This window comes from Argentina silus (genome assembly GCF_951799395.1).
Source record: "Argentina silus genome assembly, chromosome: Y".
Lineage (NCBI taxonomy): Eukaryota > Metazoa > Chordata > Actinopteri > Argentiniformes > Argentinidae > Argentina > Argentina silus.
This window is the reverse complement of record NC_139654.1, coordinates 6,548,895-6,572,752: the sequence shown is the minus strand read 5'-3', so window position 1 is coordinate 6,572,752 and position 23,858 is coordinate 6,548,895. Positions and strand designations below refer to the sequence as shown.

Here is a 23,858-nt window from a genome sequence, read left to right as displayed (position 1 = left end):
AACATTAAAGAGAGAATATGATAAGAATAAGAGAGAACATATCACAGGTGAGTTCCATTCATGTTAAAGACTGACAGCCACAGCCACACATGCACGCACGCACAAACGTATGCACATATTTGAATACTTTATTTGGGTAAAGTTAAAACATCACATCAAAGAACGCAAAATACATCAAATGTATCATGGAAAACAAACCATCTTCTGCACAAAAACAATATTTCATGTATTCACCACATTAGTAAAAATCTTCTCACCATTGTCACTAAACCAACTTGCCATCACATGGGAATGCTTGTGAATTGTGACTATTGATAGCAACACCTGTCTAACTGCACTAGCAATCAGGTCCACAGTGTGTTCAAGCCTAGCAGTGTAAAAGCCTTTCTATGTAACCGAGATGAGATGATAAAGTCACTCCTCAAGTTGAAATACACCCATCTGTGCCATTCAGCTTATCTGTGGCGTAGCTGGTTAACATTGGGTGCTTCGGTGGGCAGGAAAGTGTGTTGGCAATACAGAGGACACAGATTTGAGACTGGTGTTAGCTTGTGTACGAGGAAGCCATACTGTGTGTGGCAGCGTGACGCCTGTTGTATTGGTGCCGTGACTCAGATCTGCAGTTGTGCTTATGTCAACGGCTGGGGTCGCTGTGGAGTGAGTTCATAGGGTGAGTGTTACTGAATTGAAAAAGTGATAAACTCACTCCCAAAGTTTAAATAATCCCACATGCATCAATTGCTGGCTTTTTTGGTGGCATACAGCTTCTGGTAGCATGACACCTGATACATACTGTTCAGCCATTTGTGACTTTGCTTTAACAGTCAAAATAAGTATGTCCTTACCCATGGCAGCCATTTTGTACATTGTGAATGTGACACAGAATTGTCAAACAAGTCAAGAGCAGCAGGTTTCCCCTGCATCCTCATCAGGCCAGTGTTGTCGTAGCTGCTTCTGTGTCTCATGCTTTAGTCCTCGATGATGTATCCTTGGATGTCTTCTCAAAGCCCAAAAAGATGTCATCTGTGTCGGTTGCACACACACAAACACATTGTAGCTGTGCCTGTTTTCATGTTCTCGCTGGCTTCTCATCATATAGTGTTGATTGGGTTGATTACTAGTGATAATAAAAGTGATCAGTATAACAACAATGAGATATGATGACAATATCATAGAAGAATAACTGAATTGTTGTTTTTTCCAGATACAGAGAAACTGTCAGGTCGAGACAAACTGAAATGGAATAAAGGTCAGTTCCACCTTTGTGTTGTCACAGTTAAAAGACTGAATTTGTATAAATGAATGTAAAAGCAACTCATTCTGATTAATAACAATATCAACACACACACACACACACATTCACATTCTAACCTGCATCTGAGGTCTAGTAAAAGCGGTAATGATGAATTAGATTTCAATGATAGTAATCACAATAATATTGATAAAAATCACAATATTGACAATATTGAAGAATGAACTCTGTGTTGCAGTTCGAGACGACCTGCAATCCTCTTACAAGGAGAGGGTTAATAAGATACATGAGGGGACGTCAACGGAAGGTAATCGCATCGATCTAAACAACATCTACACCGATCTGCACATGATCGAGGGGGCCTGGGGAGGGGTCAGTACTGAGCATGAAGTCACACATATTCAATCCATAACCCCAGCCACAGAAAAGACCATCAAGACCAGCGACATATTCAAACCCCGGCCTGACCAAAAAAAAAAAGTGCTGACGCTTGGCATCGCTGGAGTGGGAAAGACGTTCTGTGTGCAGAAGACTGTTCTGGACTGGGCAGAAGGAAATGAGAACAAGCACATTGATTTCTTGTTTCTACTTCCTTTTCGCCAAATGAATCCTGACAAAGAAGAAGAAGACCGCAGTCTGATTGAAATGCTTCATGCATCCTTCCCTGAAATGAAACCAATCAAGACTCTGGGAAAGGAATATAATATTCTGTTCATCTTTGATGGCCTGGATGAGAGTCGACTGCCTCTGAACTTCCAAAAAGTTCTGAGAGACGAGACAAAACCGGCCTCCATTGATGTCCTGATCACAAACCTCATTGCAGGAGAGCTCCTCCCCTCTGCCCTCATCTGGATAACCTCCCGACCTGCTGCAGCCAAGCAGATTCGTCAGTACATTGACCAATGGACAGAGATACGGGGGTTTGATGAAAAACAGAAGGAGGACTACTTCAGGAAAAGAATCAGTGATGAGAACCTGGCCAAAAGAATCATCGTCCATGTGAAGTCATCGAGGAGCCTCCACATCATGTGCCACATACCAATGTTCTGTTGGCTCATAGCCAGTGTTCTAATGAGACTTTTGGGTGGAGCAGGGAGAGGAGAGATGCCCAAGACTCTGACTGAGATGTACACACACTTCCTGGAATCTCAGATTGAGAAAATGAATGAAGCGAAGACTTCCAAAGTTAAAGTCATTCTTCAGCTTGGACAGTTGGCATTCCGTCAGCTGCAGAAGGGACATCTGATCTTCTATGAGGACGACTTGAGAGAGAGTGGCATTGATGTCAGAGAGGCATCAGTGTACTCAGGTTTATGCACTCAGATCTTTAAGATGGAGGGGAAGACCATGCGGAGTCCGGTGTTCACCTTTGTGCATCTGAGCATCCAGGAGTTTCTTGCTGCTTTATATGTGTTCCTCACATTCAGCAACAGCAATGAGAATCCACTGGAAAAATCCTCACACTGGAAGTTTTGGTCATCACTCAGACGCAAACCTCTGGTTGACTTGCACAAGTGTGCAGTGGACAAGGCCTTACAGAGTGAGAATGGTCACCTTGACCTCTTCCTGCGCTTCCTCCTGGGCCTCTCACTGGAGTCCAATCAGTCCAATCTCCAACGAGGCCTTCTGACACAGACAGGAAGCAGCTCACAGACCAATGAGGAAACAGTCAAGTATATCAAGAAGAAGATCAGAAAGAATCCCTCTCCAGAAAGGTGCATCAATCTGTTCCACTGTCTGAATGAGCTGAATGACCATTCTCTAGTGGAGGAGATCCAAAGCTACCTGAGCTCAGGACGTCTCTCAGAAACCCAACTCTCACCTGCACAGTGGTCAGCTCTGGTCTTTGTGTTGCTGACTTCAGAAGAAGAGCTGGATGTGTTTGACCTGAAGAAGTACTCCAGATCAGAAGAGGGTCTTCTGAGGCTGCTGCAAGTGGTCACAGCCTCTAAGACGGCACTGTAAGTAGATGGACAAAACACCGTATTGATACTTGGGTTATAAACTGCATTCCACTCACGGTACCACGGATACTCACACCGCGGCTCAAATGAAGACTTTTGGTCAGACATTAAGCAAATAACATAGGTAGCATATATAATAACATGGCAGGCTGTGTTCACAGTTCAGCTAATGAGTTTGTCAGCTTTATTTTAGTGAAAGTGGAGTGAGTGAGTTGTTTGCCAGTGAGTTTACACTGCTGTTTTAAGAAGCTTGCCACTCATCTAGAACTGAACGCTCTATCCATCATTTAAGGCATGAAAAGTATGGATACATGATGATTTCACCTTTAAAACAAAGTGAAATGATTAGAAAACATGTTGTTCTAGTGAAATATGTTAAAATCCCAAAACAGCCCATGTAAGGGTTTTGGACGAAAATGTAATTATATGGTAATTAGGTGTGGCGACATGCAACTGGAAATGATAGAACACATCACATATGTACATTTTTCTCTGAGTCAAAATGACTTAATGCTTGTATTTATTCCTCATTCAGGCTGAATGGATGTGACCTCACAGAGAGATGCTGTGAAGCGTTGGCCTCAGCTCTCAGCTCAGACTCCTGCCACCTGAGAGAGCTGGACCTCAGTAATAATGATCTAGGTGACGGGTGGGTAAAGCTGCTCTCTGCTGTACTGGGGAGTCCACACTGTCAACTACAGACACTGAGGTGAGGTCTGAGACTATTCTTGTTGTCAGACACATCATTCCTAAGTGTGCTACATTATCATTCTATGGAATCAATGATAATTGCACAGAAAGGCTCAATAATTGAGACAGACAATGCACATTATCTTCCAATCAATTACTATATAATGTGCATGCGTGCGTGCGTGCGTGCGTGCGTGCGTGTGGTGGCGGGGTGGCTGCTCTGTCTGCACCCTGTGAATATGTTTGCCCTCGTCAAATCCTGACCCACCTGGCCTTAGATCAGCTCACACAATACTGCACTACCCCAATAGCTACCAAATACATTATATCAGAAGGAGAAATCCAGTGACTACAAATGTATCCATGGTTGTTTGCTCCCCTGTTGAGAGCAATTATAACTCTCACTCATGAATTCTTGCACCACAGTGATCGTTTGGCTACATGTATTTATTTGTATTCCTCATTCAGGCTGAATGGATGTGACCTCACAGAGAGATGCTGTGAAGCGTTGGCCTCAGCTCTCAGCTCAGACTCCTGCCACCTGAGAGAGCTGGACCTCAGTTATAATGATCTAGGTGACGGGTGGTTGAAGCTGCTCTCTGCTGGACTGGGGAGTCCACACTGCCAACTACAGACACTGAGGTGAGGTCTGAGACTATTCTTGTTGCCAGACGCATCATTCCTAAGTGTATGTTACATTATCATTCTATGGAATCAATGATAATTGCACAGAAAGGCTCAATAATTGAGACAGACAATGCACATTATCTTCCAATCAATTACTATATAATGTGCATGCGTGCGTGCGTGCGTGCGTGCGTGCGTGCGTGCGTGCGTGTGGTGGCGGGGTGGCTGCTCTGTCTGCACCCTGTGAATATGTTTGCCCTCGTCAAATCCTGACCCACCTGGCCTTAGATCAGCTCACACAATACTGCACTACCCCAATAGCTACCAAATACATTATATCAGAAGGAGAAATCCAGTGACTACAAATGTATCCATGGTTGTTTGCTCCCCTGTTGAGAGCAATTATAACTCTCACTCATGAATTCTTGCACCACAGTGATCTTTTGGCTGCATGTATTTATTTGTATTCCTCATTCAGGCTGAATGGATGTCACCTCACAGAGAGATGCTGTGAAGCGTTGGCCTCAGCTCTCAGCTCAGACTCCTGCCACCTGAGAGAGCTGGACCTCAGTTATAATGATCTAGGTGACGGGTGGTTGAAGCTGCTCTCTGCTGGACTGGGGAGTCCACACTGCCAACTACAGACACTGAGGTGAGGTCTGAGACTATTCTTGTTGCCAGACGCATCATTCCTAAGTGTATGTTACATTATCATTCTATGGAATCAATGATAGTTGCACAGAAAGGCTTAATGATTGAGACAGACAATGTACATTATCTTCCAATCAATTACTATATAGTGTGTGTGTGTGTGTGTGTGTGTGTGTCTGTGTGTGTGTGTGTGTGTGTGTGTGGTGGCAGGGGGGGCTGCTCTGTCTGCACTCTCTGAATATGTTTGCACTATTCAAATCCTGACCCACCTGGCCTTAGATCAGCTCATGGGACTCCACAATACTGCACTAACCCAATAGCTAGCAAATTCATTATACCAGACGTAGAAATCCAGTGACTTCAAATGTATCCATGGTTAATTGCTCCCCTGTTGCTCCCGCAACTGTAACTCTCACTCATGAATTCTTATCATAATGCACCACAGTGATCGTTTGGCTTCATGTATTTATTTGTATTACTCATTCAGGCTGAATGGATGTGACCTCACAGAGAGATGCTGTGAAGCGTTGGCCTCAGCTCTCAGCTCAGACTCCTGCCACCTGAGAGAGCTGGACCTCAGTAATAATGATCTAGGTGACGGGGGGGTGAAGCTGCTCTCTGCTGGACTGGGGAGTCCACACTGTCAACTACAGACACTGAGGTGAGGTCTGAGACTATTGTTGTCAGACACATCATTCCTAAGTATATGTTACATTATCATTCTATGGAATCAATGATACTTGCACTGAAAGGGTCAATAATTGAGACAGACAATGTACATTATCTTCCAATCAATTACTATAGTGTGTGCATGTGTGTGTCTGTGTGTGTGTGTGTGTGTGTGTGTGTGTGTGTGTGTGTGTGTGTGTGTGTGTGTGTGTGTGTGGTGTGTGTGTGTGTGTGTGTGTGAGGTGGGAGGGGGGGCTGCTCTGTCTGCACGCTCTGTGATCGTTTGTCTGCATGTATTTATTTGTATTCCTCATTCACATGTGGTCTTTCAACTGGCAAACGAAGAGGATTTAAAGCTGCACATGTACATTAGAGAGGAATAATCAGATTCTTGATATCACATGGAATGACACTATTTCCCCAGGTTGTCAGGCTGTGGAGTCCCAGAGGAAGGCTGTGTTTCTCTGGCTTCAGCTCTGAGGTCTAATCCCTCCCACCTGAGAGAGCTGGACCTCAGCTACAATCACCCAGGAGACTCAGGACTGGCGCTGCTCTCTGCTGTACAGAAAGATCCACTCTGTAAACTACAGACACTCAGGTAAAGGCTGAATATGTGGCTGGACGTATCAATGAGATTAATACACAGTATCTATTTTTCTAACATGATTGTGAGTGTGTCATTCAACCTCTGTGGGTTCTTCTGTGGTTGATATAGTGTGGACCATGGTGGAGAGTGCATGCTCAAACCTGGGCTGATCAAATGTAAGTCACCACCGCTGTAGAGAATAGGACTGTGATATTACTCAAGAACCAGGGTACAGCAGAGTTCAAACAGAGCACCAGTATTGTATGTTACATCCTAATGGTCTCTCCTAAAGACCTCTTCACCCTGTACCACTTTCATTGTAATTTCTGTAAATGTAAATGTATTCATATGTAAATGTAAAATATTAGTAAATGTGAATTAGTTGTATCCCTTGTAAAACATTTTAAATTAATAAGTCATATTTTTGGAAAAAAATAATGTTATCATAACAGCATGACATTGTGAATATTGTAATTTATTCAATTATATTGATTTGATGATTATTTTTGCCCCCTCAATCAGATGCCTGTGAGCTCACACTGGACCCAAACACAGCACACAGACTCCTCTCTCTGTCTGAGGAGAACAGAAAGGTGACATGTGGGAGAGAGAAGCAGCCGTATCCTGATCACCCAGAGAGATTTGACTCCTGGTCACAGGTGCTGTGTAGAGAGGGTCTGACTGGGCGCCGTTACTGGGAGGTAGAGAAGAGTGGGGGATGGGCTCATATAGGAGTGACATATAAAGGAATCAGAAGGAGAGGAGAGGGTCATGACTGTGGGTTGGGAAACAATGACAAGTCCTGGAGTCTGTTATGCTCTGATGACAGTTACTTCGCCTGGCACAATAATAAGATGACTGACATACCTGTCCCCTCCTCTGGCTCCCACAGAGTAGGAGTGTATCTGGACTGGCCGGCCGGCACTCTGTCCTTCTACAGCGTCTCCTCTGACACACAGACCCTCCTGCACACATTCCACTCCACATTCACTGAGCCCCTCTACCCAGGGTTTAGGGTTTGGAGCGATGGCTGTTCAGTGACCCTGTGGAAACTAGTCTCAGGGAGATCACACTGTATGTAGTGTTTAGGGCTACAGCCGTTGATGAGAACCAGATGGTTATTTGCTCATTGTGAAATGTGTGAAAAAGTGCAATAGACTGACAAAGCAGAAGTAGGAAATGCAACTGATAGTGAAACAATCCAGATGAATGATTAGATGATCAAATCAGACTGATGATGAACTCTGAGAATAACACAGGAGAGAGTGTCTGTATGTATATAAGAGTTGGTTAGATTGGGTGTTTGAGTTGTGATGCTGGATTACGTTGCTGTGTGTAAGATAGCAGGGAGTGGATGTGAAGACAGCTCTCCTTCTCTGTCAGTACAATATGGACAGTGTCTTCAGAACATCCTAATCTACACAGTGTGTAATTGATTCCTATGCAAATCAGAGACCCTATAAAAACAAAGATATTCATTCCGAAATGACATGAATTATTATCCTTGCATTAAGATGTACTCAATTCAACTTATTGAGTGATTTGTTGATGACATTTTTGCATTTTAACTAATTTTAAGACTGTCAAAGCAAAAAGTCTGAATATTTCTGTCCATGAGGTATTTTTGTATTTCACTTTTAATAAATGTACTGAAATGTCCAAAATCGTGTTTTCGCTTTGTCATTCAGAGGTATTGTGTGTGGATTGATGGCAAATTCTTTAAATTGAATCCATTTCAAATTGAGTCTATAACACAAGAAAATGTGTAAAAAGTGAAGCGGTCTGAATACCTTCAGAAGGCGCTGTACATGTTCTGAATTTCACTTTTCATGTATTCCTTAATTTTTATATAGTAATCATCTAGTACAGTAATATCTATGCATCATGTGACATTGTGAGGGGCAGCCAAGGTGCAGGCTGCTTTTCCCCTCTCTGTCTGTGGGCTGTGGGAGGCATGGCTCTCATGAGAAGACTTCACCTGTCTCCTGCAGTACCTCTCCCTGCCATGGGAGGCATGGCTCTCATGAGAAGACTTCACCTGTCCCCTGCAGTACCGCTCCCTGCCATGGCAGGCATGGCTCTCATGAGAAGACTTCACCTGTCCGCTGCAGTACCGCTCCCTGCCATGGGAGGCATGGCTCTCATGAGAAGACTTCACCTGTCCGCTGCAGTACCGCTCCCTGCCATGGGAGGCATGGCTCTCATGAGAAGACTTCACCTGTCCGCTGCAGTACCTCTCCCTGCCATGGGAGGCATGGCTCTCATGAGAAGACTTCACCTGTCCCCTGCAGTACCGCTCCCTGCCATGGGAGGCATGGCTCTCATTAGAAGACTTCACCTGTCACCTGCAGTACCGCTCCCTGCCATGGGAGGCATGGCTCTCATGAGAAGACTTCACCTGTCCCCTGCAGTACCGCTCCCTGCCATGGGAGGCATGGCTCTCATGAGAAGACTTCACCTGTCCGCTGCAGTACCGCTCCCTGCCATGGGAGGCATGGCTCTCATGAGAAGACTTCACCTGTCACCTGCAGTACCGCTCCCTGCCATGGGAGGCATGGCTCTCATGAGAAGACTTCACCTGTCCCCTGCAGTACCGCTCCCTGCCATGGGAGGCATGGCTCTAATGAGAAGACTTCACCTGTCACCTGCAGTACCGCTCCCTGCCATGGGAGGCATGGCTCTAATGAGAAGACTTCACCTGTCCCCTGCAGTACCTCTGACCCCCAGACCCCCAGACCTTCAGACCCCCAGACCCCCAGACCCCCAGAACCCTATCCCCCAGACCTCTAGCCCTCAGATGGGGGCACCACCTGGTGGTCATTTACTAGTATTACAACAACAGAGAGATTAGAATCCAGCCAGTTAGCAATAAGCACTGAACCCTAAAAACCCAGAATTTGAACCTGAAATATTCTTTATAACATCACAGATCTTTTATAATGGAACAGTGTAATAAAACATCAGTGTAATAGAACAGTGTAATAGAACAGTGTAATAGAACAGTGTAATAGAACATCAGTGTAATAGAACAGTGTAATAGAACATCAGTGTAATAGAACAGTGTAATAGAACAGTGTAATAGAACAGTGTAATAGAACAGTGTAATAGAACATCAGTGTAATAGAACATCAGTGTAATAGAACATTAGTGTAATAGAACATCAGTGTAATAGAACAGTGTAATAGAACATCAGTGTAATAGAACATTAGTGTAATAGAACAGTGTAATAGAACAATGTAATGGAACGTTAGTGTAATAGAACATCAGTGTAATAGAACATTAGTGTAATAGAACATCAGCGTAATAGAACATCAGTGTAATAGAACAGTGTAATAGAACATCAGTGTAATAGAACATCAGTGTAATAGAACAGTGTAATAGAACATCAGTGTAATAGAACATCAGTGTAATAGAACATCAGTGTAATAGAACAGTGTAATAGAACAGTGTAATAGAACATCAGTGTAATAGAACATCAGTGTAATAGAACAGTGTAATAGAACATCAGTGTAATAGAACATTAGTGTAATAGAACAGTGTAATAGAACAGTGTAATTGAACAATGTAATGGAACGTTAGTGTAATAGAACATCAGTGTAATAGAACATTAGTGTAATAGAACATCAGTGTAATATAACATCAGTGTAATAGAACATCAGTGTAATAGAATATTAGTGTAATAGAACAGTGTAATAGAACAGTGTAATAGAACAATGTAATAGAACAGTGTAATAGAACATCAGTGTAATAGAACATTAGTGTAATAGAACAGTGTAATAGAACAGTGTAATAGAACAGTGTAATAGAACATCAGTGTAATAGAACATTAGTGTAATAGAACATCAGTGTAATTGAACATCAGTGTAATAAAACATCAGTGTAATAGAACATTAGTGTAATAGAACATTAGTGTAATTGAACATTAGTGTAATAGAACATCAGTGTAATAGAACAGTGTAATAGAACATCAGTGTAATAGAACAGTGTAATAGAACAGTGTAATAGAACATTAGTGTAATAGAACAGTGTAATAGAACATCAGTGTAATAGAACAGTGTAATAGAACAGTGTAATAGAACAGTGTAATAGAACAGTGTAATAGAACATCAGTGTAATAGAACATCAGTGTAATAGAACATTAGTGTAATAGAACATCAGTGTAATAGAACATTAGTGTAATAGAACATCAGTGTAATAGAACAGTGTAATAGAACATCAGTGTAATAGAACATTAGTGTAATAGAACAGTGTAATAGAACAATGTAATGGAACGTTAGTGTAATAGAACATCAGTGTAATAGAACATTAGTGTAATAGAACATCAGCGTAATAGAACATCAGTGTAATAGAACAGTGTAATAGAACATCAGTGTAATAGAACATCAGTGTAATAGAACAGTGTAATAGAACATCAGTGTAATAGAACATCAGTGTAATAGAACATCAGTGTAATAGAACATTAGTGTAATAGAACAGTGTAATAGAACAGTGTAATAGAACATCAGTGTAATAGAACATCAGTGTAATAGAACAGTGTAATAGAACATCAGTGTAATAGAACATTAGTGTAATAGAACAGTGTAATAGAACAGTGTAATTGAACAATGTAATGGAACGTTAGTGTAATAGAACATCAGTGTAATAGAACATTAGTGTAATAGAACATCAGCGTAATAGAACATCAGTGTAATAGAATATTAGTGTAATAGAACAGTGTAATAGAACAGTGTAATAGAACAGTGTAATAGAACATCAGTGTAATAGAACATTAGTGTAATAGAACAGTGTAATAGAACAGTGTAATAGAACAGTGTAATAGAACATCAGTGTAATAGAACATTAGTGTAATAGAACATCAGTGTAATTGAACATCAGTGTAATAAAACATCAGTGTAATAGAACATTAGTGTAATAGAACATCAGTGTAATAGAACATCAGTGTAATAGAACATTAGTGTAATAGAACATCAGTGTAATAGAACAGTGTAATAGAACATTAGTGTAATTGAACATTAGTGTAATAGAACATTAGTATAATAGAACATTAGTGTAATAGAACATCAGTGTAATAGAACATTAGTGTAATAGAACATTAGTATAATAAAACATTAGTGTAATAGAACATTAGTATAATAGAACATTAGTGTAATATAACATTAGTGTAATAGAACATCAGTGTAATAAAACATCAGTGTAATAGAACATTAGTGTAATATAACATTAGTGTAATAGAACATTAGTGTAATAGAACATTTATGTAATAGAACATTAGTGTATTAGAACATTTATGTAATAGAACAGTGTAATAGAACATTAGTATAATAGAATATTAGTATAATAGAACATTAGTATAATAGAACATCAGTGGAAACCAAAGGGGACGTTTTCTTTCCAGTGTTAACACTTCACTTAGCAACGTCATGACAACCCAAATGTGCAGACAGGCCTAGGAGACGAGTTAACCTTGACCCTAACCCTGACTCTAACCCTGAACCTGACCCTAACCCTGACTCTAACCCTGAACCTGACTCTGACCTTGACCCTAACCCTGACTCTAACCCTGACCCTGACCCTGACCCTGACTCTGACCCTAACCCTAACTCTGACCCTGAACCTGACTCTGACCCTGACCCTAACCCTAACCCTGACCCTAACCCTAAACCCTAACCCTAGGGGATGAGTTAACTTTAACCCTAACCCTAAACCCTGACCCTAACCCTAGGGCTAGTAGAACCATGTAGTTTGGCTCTTCAAACCCACCTCCTCGTTGCTAGGCAACCCCCCCCCTTTTCCCTCCACCGTTCGTATTTTACGACATTTGTTAGAAAAAAATGTTTTATGAAACTCCTTCAAACCACACACTCTCCCCACCCCCTCGTTGCTAGGTAACCCACCATATCCCGTCCCTTTCCGACATTTTCTTTTCCTTTACGACATTCCCTCAAACACACCAACCTCCCTTATTTTACGACATTTACTATTATTATTATTATTATTATTATTATATCTTTACGACATTTACTTCTTCTTTACGAGAGAAGGGGAGACAGACACCATGGAAACCACCACCACCACCGACACCGGCGGCTCCTCTGGTACTCGTAGCGGGTCCTCTGGGACCGTCTCCCCCGGTGGTACCGTCTCCTCTACCGGCTCTGAGGCTAATGATAACGGGGCTAACTAACGAAGCTAACGAATTTACCTACCGAGTGCAGTGTTGACGGGGTGCTAAAGGCTAATGCTAACTGGCTCTAACGAACTGACCGTGTGTGTGTGTGTGTGGAAACGCGTCGTGTCATCATTACTCGACATTCCTTCAAACCCACCCCCTCGTTGCTAGGCAACCCCCCCCCTTTCCCTCCACCGTTCGTATTTGTTTTGAAAAAATATTTTTACGACAGTCCTTCAAACCACACACACACTCTCCCCACCCCCTCGTTGCTAGGTAACCCACCATATCCCGTCCCTTTCCGACATTTTCTTTTCCTTTACGACATTCCCTGAAACCCACCAACTGTTCCTCGTTGCTAGACAACCCCACCCCTCCCTCATTTTACGATATCTTTTTATTATTATTATTATTATTATATCTTTACGACATTTACTTCTTCTTTGCGAGAGAAGGGGAGACAGACACCATGGAAACCACCGACACCGGCGGCTCCTCTGGTACCCGTAGCGGGTCCTCTGGGACCGTCTCCCCCGGTGGTACCGTCTCCTCTACCGGCTCCTTCGGCGGCTCTGGGACCGTCTCCGGCGGCTCCTCCGGCGGCTCTGGGACCGGCTCCTCCGGCGGCTCTGGGACCGTCTCCTCCGGCGGCTCTGGGACCGTCTCCGGCGGCTCCTCCGGCGGCTCTGGGACCGGCTCCTCCGGCGGCTCTGGGACCGGCTCCTCCGGCGGCTCTGGGACCGGCTCCTCCGGCGGCTCTGGGACCGTCTCCTCCGGCGGCTCTGGGACCGGCTCCTCCGGCGGCTCTGGGACCGGCTCCTCCGGCGGCTCTGGGACCGGCTCTTCCGGCTCCTCCTCTGGTACCGGTACCCGGACCTCGTTTCTGACCCGGGCCACGACGCTCAACCTCCACACCGGGAACCTCGTCAACCGGAGCCGGCTGAAGAAGAAGTGTCCGTCGTCCCCGAGTGAGGAGGTAAGAAGGGCGGGGGGGGGGTCGGGAGGCTAGAGGCTAATGCTAACGGGGCTAACGAAGCTAACAAATTTACCTACCGAGTGCAGTGTTGACGTGGTGCTAAAGGCTAATGCTAACGGGGCTAACGAATTTACCTACAGAGTGCAGTGTTGACGGGGTGCTAAAGGCGAATGCTAACTGGCTCTAACGAACTGACCGTGTGTGTGTGTGTGTGTGTATTATGAATGTGATTAAATAAATACTAAATATGTCGTTTTATTGTCATTTTCTGTCTGTCTGTCTGACCTGTTGTTGCCGTTCAGCTCCAGGATTATATCCGCGCCACGCTGTCTCTGACCTGTCTCTCTCTGTCTGTCTGTCTGACCTGTATGTCTTTTGTTGCCCTCCAGCTCCAGGATTGTATCCGCGCCATGCTGTCTCTGACCTGTCTGTCCCTCTGTCTTATCTGTCTGTCTATCTGTCTGTCTGTCTGTTTCTCTCTGACCTGTCTGTCTCTCCATCTGACCTGTCTGTCTGTTGTTGCCGTAGCTCCAGGACTGTATCCGCGCCACGCTGAGTGACTGGTCCTCCGAGACGCCGTCGGCCGGGGAGAAGGTGAGACTCATCCCTCTCTTCTCTCCCTCCCTCCTTTCCTGTCTCTCTCTCTCTCCCTCCTTCCCTCCCTCCTTTCCTCCTGTCTCTCTCTTCTTTCCCTCCTTTCCTGTCTTCCTTCCTTCCTTCCCTCCTGTCTCTCCCTCCCTCCCTCCTGTCTCTCTCCCTCTCTCCCTCCTTCCCTCCCTCCTGTCTCTCTCTCTCCCTCCTTCTCCCCTCCTTCTCCCCTCCCTCCCTCCCTCCCTCCCTCCTGTCTCTCTCTCTCTCTCCTTCTCTCTCTCCTTCCCTTCCCTCCTTTCCTGTTTCCTGTCTTCTTTCCTTACTGTCGGCGGAGGAGAAGGTGAGACTCATCCCTCTCTTCCTTCCTTCCTTCCTTCCTTCGTCTCTCTCTGGATGCTCCACACACACACACACACACACACCCACACACACGCGCACCCAGAGGCGTCAATGTTTAGTGAGTCAAGTGACAATGTGTGTGTGTGTGAGAGAGAGGGAGATACACACACACACACACACACACACAGACACACACACACACACACACACGCGCGTCAATGTTTAGTGAGTCAAGTGACAACGTGTGTGTGTGTGTGTGTGTGGGTGCTCCTGAGACAGGGAGAGAGAGAGGGAGATACACACACACACACACACACAGACACACACACACTCACACAGACATACACACACACACACACACTCACACAGACATACACACACACACTCACACTGTCTGTCTGTCTGTCTCTGACCTGTCTGTCCCTCTGTCTGTCTGTCTGTCAGTCTCTGACCTGTCTGTCTGTCTGTCTGTTTGTCTCTGACCTGTCTGTCTCTCCATCTGACCTGTCTGTCTGTTGTTGCCGTAGCTCCAGGACTGTATCCGCGCCACGCTGAGTGACTGGTCCTCTGAGAAGCCGTCGGCCGGGGAGAAGGTGAGACTCATCCCTCTCTTCTCTCCCTCCCTCCCTCCCTCCTTTCCTGTCTCTCTCTTCCTTCCCTCCTTTCTTGTCTTCCTTACTTCCTTCCCTCCTGTCTCTCCCTCCCTCCTGTCTCTCTCCCTCCCTCCTTCCCTCCCTCCTGTCTCTCTCCCTCCCTCCCTCCCTCCTTCTTTCCTTCTCTCCCTCCCTCCTGTCTCTCTCTCTCTCTCCTTCCCTCCCCCCTTCTCTCCCTCCCTCCCTCCTGTCTCTCTCTCCTTCTCTCCCTCCTGTCTCTCCCTCCTTCCCTCCCTCCTTCTCTCCCTCCTTTCCTGTCTTCCTTCCTTCCTTCCCTCCTGTCTCTCCCTCCCTCCCTCCCTCCTGTCTCTCTCCCTCTCTCCCTCCTTCCCTCCCTCCTGTCTCTCTCTCTCCCTCCCTCCCTCCTATCTCTCTCTCTCCCTCCTTCTCCCCTCCTTCTCCCCTCCCTCCCTCCCTCCTGTCTCTCTCTCTCTCTCTCCTTCCCTCCCTCCTTCCCTTCCCTCCTTTCCTGTTTCCTCTCTTCTTTCCTTACTGTCGGCGGAGGAGAAGGTGAGACTCATCCCTCTCTTCCTTCCTTCCTTCCTTCCCTCCCTCCCTTCCTTCCTACCTTCCTTCCTTCCCTCCCTCCTTTACTTCGTCTCTCTCTGGATGCTCCACACACACACACACACCCACACACACGCGCGCCCAGAGGCGTCAATGTTTAGTGAGTCAAGTGACAACGTGTGTGTGTGAGAGAGAGAGAGGGAGACACACACACACACACACACACACACACACAGATAGACAGACAGACACACTCACACAGACACACACACTCACTCACACAGACACACTGTGGGAGCCTGGTCGACAGGCGCAACAGCGGGTCAACCAATGAGAATAGAAACAGGCGGAAACAGGGGTTGCGGTGAAATCAACGTAGGGTTTTATTTCTAAGGTGCGGGGAAAAGGGAGAGGCGAAAGGCAACTCAAATCTTCACCGGGTTGGCGGTTGGCGCTACGGCGCTCCGCCGGGTTCTTCTTGTCGTCAGAGAGAGAGAAAGAGAGACAGGCCAAAGTTAGTGGGATATCGGGTCCCTTTCACTGACCTCTTCCTCCGGTCGGTTGGGGGGTTCCTCTCCGTCTTCCAGGCTTTCTCTCCCGTTTGGCTTATGAGACTGGCTTAGCGGGTGTCTGGTCTCGACTCGTTCCTCCAGCCAGTCTGTCTTCAGCTTGTCCTGGGGAGTTTAAAAGGCCTCAGGATCGCCGAGCTGACTCAGCGCACCTGTGAGCGGTGAGCTGAGTCATCTGATTGGTGGCGGAGTCTCCAGGACATAGAACTGGGATAGTACCTCCCATCCAGCACGACACCCCATGGCTGCCTTTGCCTCCCCCTTGTGGCCACCAGGTGTCTCTGTGGGGCACTGCTCACCGGCTGGGCCATCACAACACACAGACACACACACACACACACACTCACACACACACTCACTCACACAGACACACACAGACACACACACATGCCCAGAGGCGTCAATGTTTAGTGAGTCAAGTGACAACGTGTGTGTGTGTGTGTGTGTGTGTGTGTGTGTGTGTGTGTGGGTGGGTGCTCCTGAGACAGGGAGAGAGAGAGGAAGACACACACACACTCACATACACACAGACACACACACACACTCACACACTCACACAGACATACACACACTCACACAGACATACACAGACACACTCACACAGACACACACACAGGCAGGGAGACGGGGGGGAGGCAGGTTTGGGGGGGAGGGTTGAACAGGGAGGGAGGGAGGTTCTGCTGAGGTCAGCTAATCTCTCTCTCTTTCTCTCCCTCTCTCTAGTTCGACTAGTCTGGTCTGTCTCTAACCTGGACTGCTCCCCCCTCCCAGGCACGCCTGGCTGTCTTTCTGTAATCTGTCTGTCCTGAACCTGTCTGTCTCTCAGACCTGTCTGTCTCTCCAGGAGTCTGACGTCCTAGACTGTTCCACCCCCCACGCGGCCGAGGCCATCACGCCTGTCTGTCTCTCTGTCTGTCTGTCTCTAACTTGTCTCTCTCTCTCTAACCTGTCTGTCTGTTTACCTGTGTCTCTCTCTCTGACCTGTCTGTCTCTCCAGGAGTCTGACGTCCTGGACTGCTTCACCCCCCATGCGGCCGAGGCCACCATCATGCTTGTCTGTCTCTCTCTCTCTGACCTGTCTGTCTCTCTCTCTCTAACCTGTCTGTCTGTTTACCTGTCTCTCTCTCACCTGTCTTTCTCTAACCTGTCTGTCTCTAACCTGTCTCTCCAGGAGTCTGACGTCCTGGACTGCTCCACCCCCCAGGCGGCCGAGGCCACCATCACACCGGAGGAGAGGGAGGAGCTGAAGGTGTCTGGTACGCTACGACAAGCTAACGCAGGCTAACGCTACGCTAATGCAGGGTAAGACAGGTTAACGCAGGCTAAGACAGGCTCACGCAGGCTCACGCACGCTAACACACACCACGATAACACATGCTAATAAATGCTAGTGCATGCTAACACCGGCTCACACGCACCACGATAACACACGCTAACCCAGGGCTAACAAACGATACCAGCCCATGATTACACACGACGCGACCACACGTTAACACAGGCTAACAAATGACACCAGCACATGCTAACACAGGCTAACCTAGGCTAACCCACGCTAACGTTGTCGTTGCAGTCAAGCTGTTCCTGTGCGAGTCGGACCAGTCGTCCATCAGGCAGGCTGTCGACATGGGTGAGTCCTGCCTGTTTGTCTGTCTGTCTGCCTGTTTGGCTGTCTGCTTGTCTGTCTGTTTGTTTGGCTGGCTGGCTGGCTGTCTGCCTGTCTGTCTGTCTGCCTGTTTGGCTGTCTGTCTGTTTGGCTGCCTGCCTGTCTGTCTCTCTCTTTACCTGTTTGTCTCTCCCCTCCACAGCCTGTCTCACCCTCGCCCTGTCGACCAGGAGGACAACATCCCCCCCCCCCCCACACCCAGACCTTCTCGGACCTCTAACCTGTCTTTCTCTCCCTAACCTGTCTCCCTCCCCCCCAACAGCCTGTCTCACTCTCGCCCTCTCCCAACTCGACTCGGTCATCCTGGCGCCCGCCCACCCCCCCCCGGGGGCCGACCACGCCCCCCAGACCCTCTCGGACCTGCAGCCGGCATGGGTTTTCTTGGAAACGCTGGTGGCGTCCGGGAAGGTGGTCGCCATCGGGACGTCGGACCTGGACAAGGGCCTCCTGGAGGAGCTGCACAACTGGGCCCAGGTGGGTGTCTGTCTGTCTTTCTCTGGCCTGTCTGTTTGTCCTGGACGGTGTGTGTGTCTGTCTGTCTGTCTCTCTCTCTCTCTCGCTCTATCCCTGACCTGTCTGTCTGTCCTGGACAAGGGCCTCCTGGAGGAGTTGTACGACTGGGACCAGGTGGGTGTCTGTCTGTCTGATCTGTCTGTCTGTCCTGGACAAGGGCCTCCTGGAGGAGCGCTACGACTGGGCCCAGGTGGGTGTCTGTCTCTGTCTCTGAACTGTCTGTCTGTCTGTCCTGTGCTGGGGGTATCTGTCTCTCCCTGACCTGTCTGTCTCTCTCTCCATGTCCAAGGTGAAACCCCACCAGTAACCAGGTCAAACTGAGTGCGTACGCCAACTGTCTGTCTCTCTTTCTCTCTCTCTCTTTCTCTCTGTCCCTGTCCTGTCTCTCTCTCTCTGTCCCAACCAAGCAGTTAACAGTGTCTGTCTGTCTGTCTCTCTCTCTCTGTCCCTGACCTGTCTGTCTGTCCCTGACCTGTCTCTCTCTCTCTCTCTCTCTCTCTCCCCCGTATCCAAGGTGAAGACCACCAGTAATCAGGTCAACCTGGCGTCCTGTTGTGTGATGCCCCCCGATCTGATGGCCTGTATGTCTCTCTGTCCCTGACCTGTCTGTCCCCCCTCTAACCTAACCTCCCTCTTCATCTGAGCTGTCTGTCTCTCTCTGACCTGTCTCTCTCTCTCCCTCCTTCTCTTTCCATGTCTGTCTCTCCCTCTAACCTGTCTCTCTCTCTCTCTCCCTCTCTTTCCATGTCTGTCTCTCCCTCTAACCTGTCTCTCTCTCTCTCTCTCTCCTTCCAGAGCTTATCTCGGCGGCGGGCTTCCAGGAGGCGCTGTCTCTCTCTCTCTGACCCGTCTGTCTATCTGTCTGTCTTTGACATGTCTGTCTCCCCTCTAACCTGTCTCTCTCTCTCTCCCTCCCCCCTCTCCCTCTGAGCTGTCTGTCTGTCTTTGACCTGTCTCTCTCCCCCTAACCTGTCTTTCTCTAACCTGTCTGTCTCTCTGTCGTCTTCCAGAGCTCATCACGTCGGCGGGCTTCCAGGAGGCGCTCCGTGAGAGCGCGGCGTTAGCAACGGCATCCCACGGCGACCCCGACCGCGACCGCTGTGACGCGGCGTCGGCGTGGCGTGGCGCCTCCGCTGGGTCCTGCGCTACACCATCATCGTCAAGAGCCGCGGCATCATCAAGGCCAAGGGCTACCTGGTCCACGCCACCCGGGTAGCGTAGCGTAGCATAGCATAGTCTGGTGTAGTCGAGGCTAGCATAGTGTAGTGTAGCCTTAGCGTAGCATCGTGTAGCCTTGGTTAGCCTGGTTAGCGTAGCGCGGACGACACCTTGGTTAAGTTGAAAGACTTAGCTACGGTTAGTAGCTAAGTTACATGTATGTAATGTGATGTCATGTATGTAATGCTTATGGAGTTGATGGTGGATTAAATCTGTTCCGTCAGTTTTCCAGCGACTGACAGAGAGCAGAAACACGCTGCATGGCACCATCTGTTGGTCGACTGTCGACAGCACAACACATGAGGCCAATGGAGGAAAGCAGAACCATGTGAGAAGATTTCCTCTTCAGTGGTTGAACCTTTCACACATCTGGCACTCCGGACTGGGACTGTTAGGGTTAGGAATGTATTTCTATGGGACTGTTAGGGATAGGAATGTATTTCTATGGGACTGTTAGGGTTAGGAATGTATTTCTATGGGACTGTTAGGGATAGGAATGTATTTCTATGGGACTGTTAGGGATAGGAATGTATTTCTATGGGACTGTTAGGGTTAGGAATGTATTTCTATGGGACTGTTAGGGTTAGGAATGTATTTCTATGGGACTGTTTGACAACATGGTAAGTTAGTGAGTTTCGTTTCTAGGCACACCAGGTGTAAAAGAACATTAGTTTAATAGAACATTAGTGTAATAGAACATTAGTGTAATAGAACATTAGTGTAATAGAACATTAGTGTAATAGAACAGTGTAATAGAACATTAGTTTAATAGAACAGTGTAATAGAACATTAGTGTAATAGAACATTAGTGTAACAGAACATTAGTTTAATAGAACATTAGTGTAATAGAACAGTGTAATAGAACATTAGTATAATAGAACATTAGTATAATAGAACATGAGTGTAATAGAACATTAGTATAATAGAACGTTAGTGTAATAGAACAGTGTAATAGAACATTAGTGTAATAGAACATTAGTGTAATAGAACGTTAGTTTAATAGAACATTAGTTTAATAGAACAGTGTAATAGAACATTAGTGTAATAGAACATTAGTGTAATAGAACATTAGTGTAATAGAACAGTGTAATAGAACGTTAGTGTAATAGAACATTAGTGTAATAGAACATTAGTGTAATAGAACATTAGTATAATAGAACGTTAGTTTAATAGAACAGTGTAATAGAACATTAGTGTAATAGAACATTAGTATAATAGAACATTAGTGTAATAGAACATTAGTATAATAGAACATTAGTGTAATAGAACATTAGTATAATAGAACGTTAGTGTAATAGAACGTTAGTATAATAGAACATTAGTGTAATAGAACATTAGTGTGAACCAAAGGGGACGTTTTCTGTCCAGTGTTAACACTTCCCTTAGCAACGTCATGACAACCCAAATGTGCAGACAGGCCTAGGAGACGCTGAGAAAATCACCAGGACTCCACTGCCCTCTCTGCAGAGCATCTACCACCGCAGAGTCCACAGGAGAGCCGCCTCCATCCTCAAGGACCCCACCCACCCCCAGCACGGACTGTTCACACTTCTACCCTCAGGCCGGAGGTACAGAAGTGTTAAATGCAGGACCACCAGACTGAAGAACTCCTTCTTTCCCACTGCCATCAGGCTCCTAAACAACCCATAGGAGATTAATATAACCTTACTACCTCAAATAACTGAATTTTCCAGTTTGCATAATTGCACTGCTACATTTGCACTGTTTTATTATTATTATTGCTGCTATTTTATTTTATGCCTTAAATTTTGCTGTCTTGTACATTTGTTTAGTATATATTGTATATTCTTTAGTATTGTATATTTTACATTGGTTGGCATTCTGCGGACAGCAAAGCAAGAATTTCATTGTACAGGGAAACATGTTTTCTACTGTGCATATGATAATAAACACTTTGAATCTTGAATCTTGAATCTTAACCCTGACCCTGACTCTAACCCTAACCCTAACCCTAACCCTAACTCTAACTCTAACCCTGACCCTGACCCTGACCCTGACTCTAACCCTAACTCTAACCCTGACCCTGACCCAAACTCTAACCCTAACTCTAACTCTAACCCTGACCCTGAACCTGACCCAAACCCTAATCATAACCCCAACCCTAACCCGAACCCTGGGACGTTCTCTGTCTCCTTGCAGTAATCTAGAGCAGGAGTCCCCAATTACCGGGCCGCGGACCAGTTTCGGCCGTGGATCATTTGGTACCGGGCCGCACAGAAAGAATAAAAACATTTTAATTTGTATTTTATTTCCATTTTATTGACTATCGCAGTCTGCAGGGTGTTTGAAAAATGACCACTTCCATCTGTGCCACTTTTCCACACTTCTCAGTCGCAGTTTTTTTTCCATGCACCGATAAATGAAGCCCACAAGCTAACCCAGCAAAAATTAGTAAAAAACAAACATTGCTGGAGAGATTCTTTGAAAAGGGGGAAAGACTATATGATGAGACAGCAGAAGACTCCTAGACTGCCAAAAAAAAAGAAAGCTGCATTTAAAAGAAAATACCTAAGAGTCCTACTTAAATTACGGGTTCATCGCAACAGGTGATTGACATGCCCCAAGCCCGCTCTGTATAATATGTGGCGACCGGCTATCCAACGAGGCCATGAAGCCTTCAAAACTGCTTCGCCACGTAGAGACCAAGCACCCTGCATTAAAAGACAAGTCTTTGGTGTTTTTTTTAAAGAAAAAAACATGAACACGAAGGACAGAAGCAATTATTGAAGGCCACCACATCATCAAATGTGTCTGCACTGAGAGCATCATTCTTAGTGGCTAACCGCATTGCCAAGGCTAAGAAGCCCTTCACTATTGGTGAAGAGTTGATCATGCCTGCCGGTAAGGACACTTCGGGTGTCACTGTCTCCCATCACCCCTAGATGGGACCGTCTCGTTGCAGGGAAACAAGCTCAGTGCTCCCACTGATTCTGTATTATGGTGAGTTGAGTCACTTTTACATTATAAATGTAATAATTAAATGAATAATTAAATTATATAATATGCACTTTATTGTGTTTTGTTATGCGCGTGATTCTTTCCCCCCCGGTCCGTGGAAAAATAGTCTTGCATGAAACTGGTCCGTGGTGCAAAAAAGGTTGAGGACCGCTGCTCTAGAGCAGGAGTGCCCAACCAGTCGATCGCGGTCTACTGGTAGACCCCGGCCTGATCCCAAGTCGATCACGAGGGGTGTAGGAAAAAATGAAAAAAAAAAAGTTTTTTTTATGTGTAACTGTAAACTGTTTTGTTTTGTTGTAGTTATGCGTCGTTGGATATGTTTTGTTTTGTGTGTGTGTGTGTGTGTGTGTTATATTTTGTATTAAATGTACACTACAGCCTATCATGAGTCCTTGCCTGCGCACCCTATCAGTCTCTTAAACACGTCCACAAAAAAAAAAAAAGTAGGTCACGTTTAACCTACTGTAGCGCGAGACATGCATGATAGTAAGTTGACAGCTGTCAACAGTAGCTAGCAGCTAGCGATCAGAGCGGTTACGCACTCCTAAACTTTAACATGTCTGAGGGGAAACGAGCCAAGACCTACCATTTTCACCCTGAATGGGAGGAAGATTATTTTTGTGTTTATTCTCATTCAAAGCCTGTTTGTTTGATCTGCAATGCAACGGTGGCGTTGGCAAAGAAAGGGAATCTGGAGCGGCATTTTAAAACGGTACCCGGGAGCTACGAGAGGGATTTCCCTGCAAAAACGCCTTTACGCGCCACAAAAGTGCGGGATTTGAAAGCACAGCTTGCAGCACGGCAGTCAATCTTCACCAAACCGAAGACCCAGGGTAAGGCCGCAACTATTGCTTCCTATCGCGTCAGTCACGTCCTTGCTAAACACAAGAAGCCATTCAAAGACAGCGATATTGTGAAGGAAGCCTTTCTCGAGGCAGCGGATAGCCTTTTTGACGACTTTAAAAATAAAACCGAGATCGTGAAGGCCATTAAAGAAGTGCAACTCTCCCGCAATACGACTACAAGGCGATGTGAGGGAATGGCTGTGGATGTGGAGGAGCAACTGAGGAAGGATATTGACGCGTGAGTGCTTTTCCCTCCAATTTGACGAGTCGACTGATATGGTGGATGTGGCACAATTGTGTGTTTTCATCAGGATGGTTTTTGAAGACATGAGCGCCAAGGAAGAGCTACTCACCATTTTGCCATTAAAAGGACACACCAGAGGTGAGGATATGTTTA

General features: G+C 46.1%; 4 protein-coding genes across 11 annotated transcripts in view; all 4 read left to right on the top strand.

The window, feature by feature from the left end:
- The window catches only part of LOC310823880 (uncharacterized protein), a 417,085-nt gene that overhangs the window by 47,780 nt on the left and 345,447 nt on the right, over nt 1–23,858 (top strand). The gene's annotated exons all lie outside the window — the stretch shown is intronic.
- LOC310823642 (protein NLRC3-like) lies at nt 1,229–6,455 on the top strand (the record flags this gene model as incomplete). Its single annotated transcript, XM_083696525.1, has 6 exons — nt 1,229–1,249; nt 1,491–3,213; nt 3,752–3,925; nt 5,012–5,185; nt 5,672–5,845; nt 6,278–6,455. The coding sequence occupies exons 2-6, from the start codon at nt 1,601–1,603 to the stop codon at nt 6,453–6,455; spliced, it is 2,313 nt and encodes a 770-aa protein (XP_083552651.1). The 5' UTR covers nt 1,229–1,249; nt 1,491–1,600.
- On the top strand, nt 6,716–8,089 carry LOC310823641 (stonustoxin subunit beta-like; the record flags this gene model as incomplete). The annotated part of the gene is made up of 2 exons (XM_083696524.1): nt 6,716–6,758; nt 6,962–8,089. 2 exons carry the CDS (start codon nt 6,716–6,718, stop codon nt 7,519–7,521), a joined length of 603 nt encoding a protein of 200 aa, XP_083552650.1. The 3' UTR covers nt 7,522–8,089.
- On the top strand, nt 13,465–19,640 carry LOC310823640 (glutamate--cysteine ligase regulatory subunit-like; the record flags this gene model as incomplete). Its single annotated transcript, XM_083696523.1, has 7 exons — nt 13,465–13,584; nt 14,113–14,178; nt 17,418–17,499; nt 17,814–17,870; nt 18,169–18,380; nt 18,934–18,987; nt 19,527–19,640. Coding segments are annotated over 7 exons (705 nt in total), but the record flags the coding sequence as incomplete, so codon positions are not given.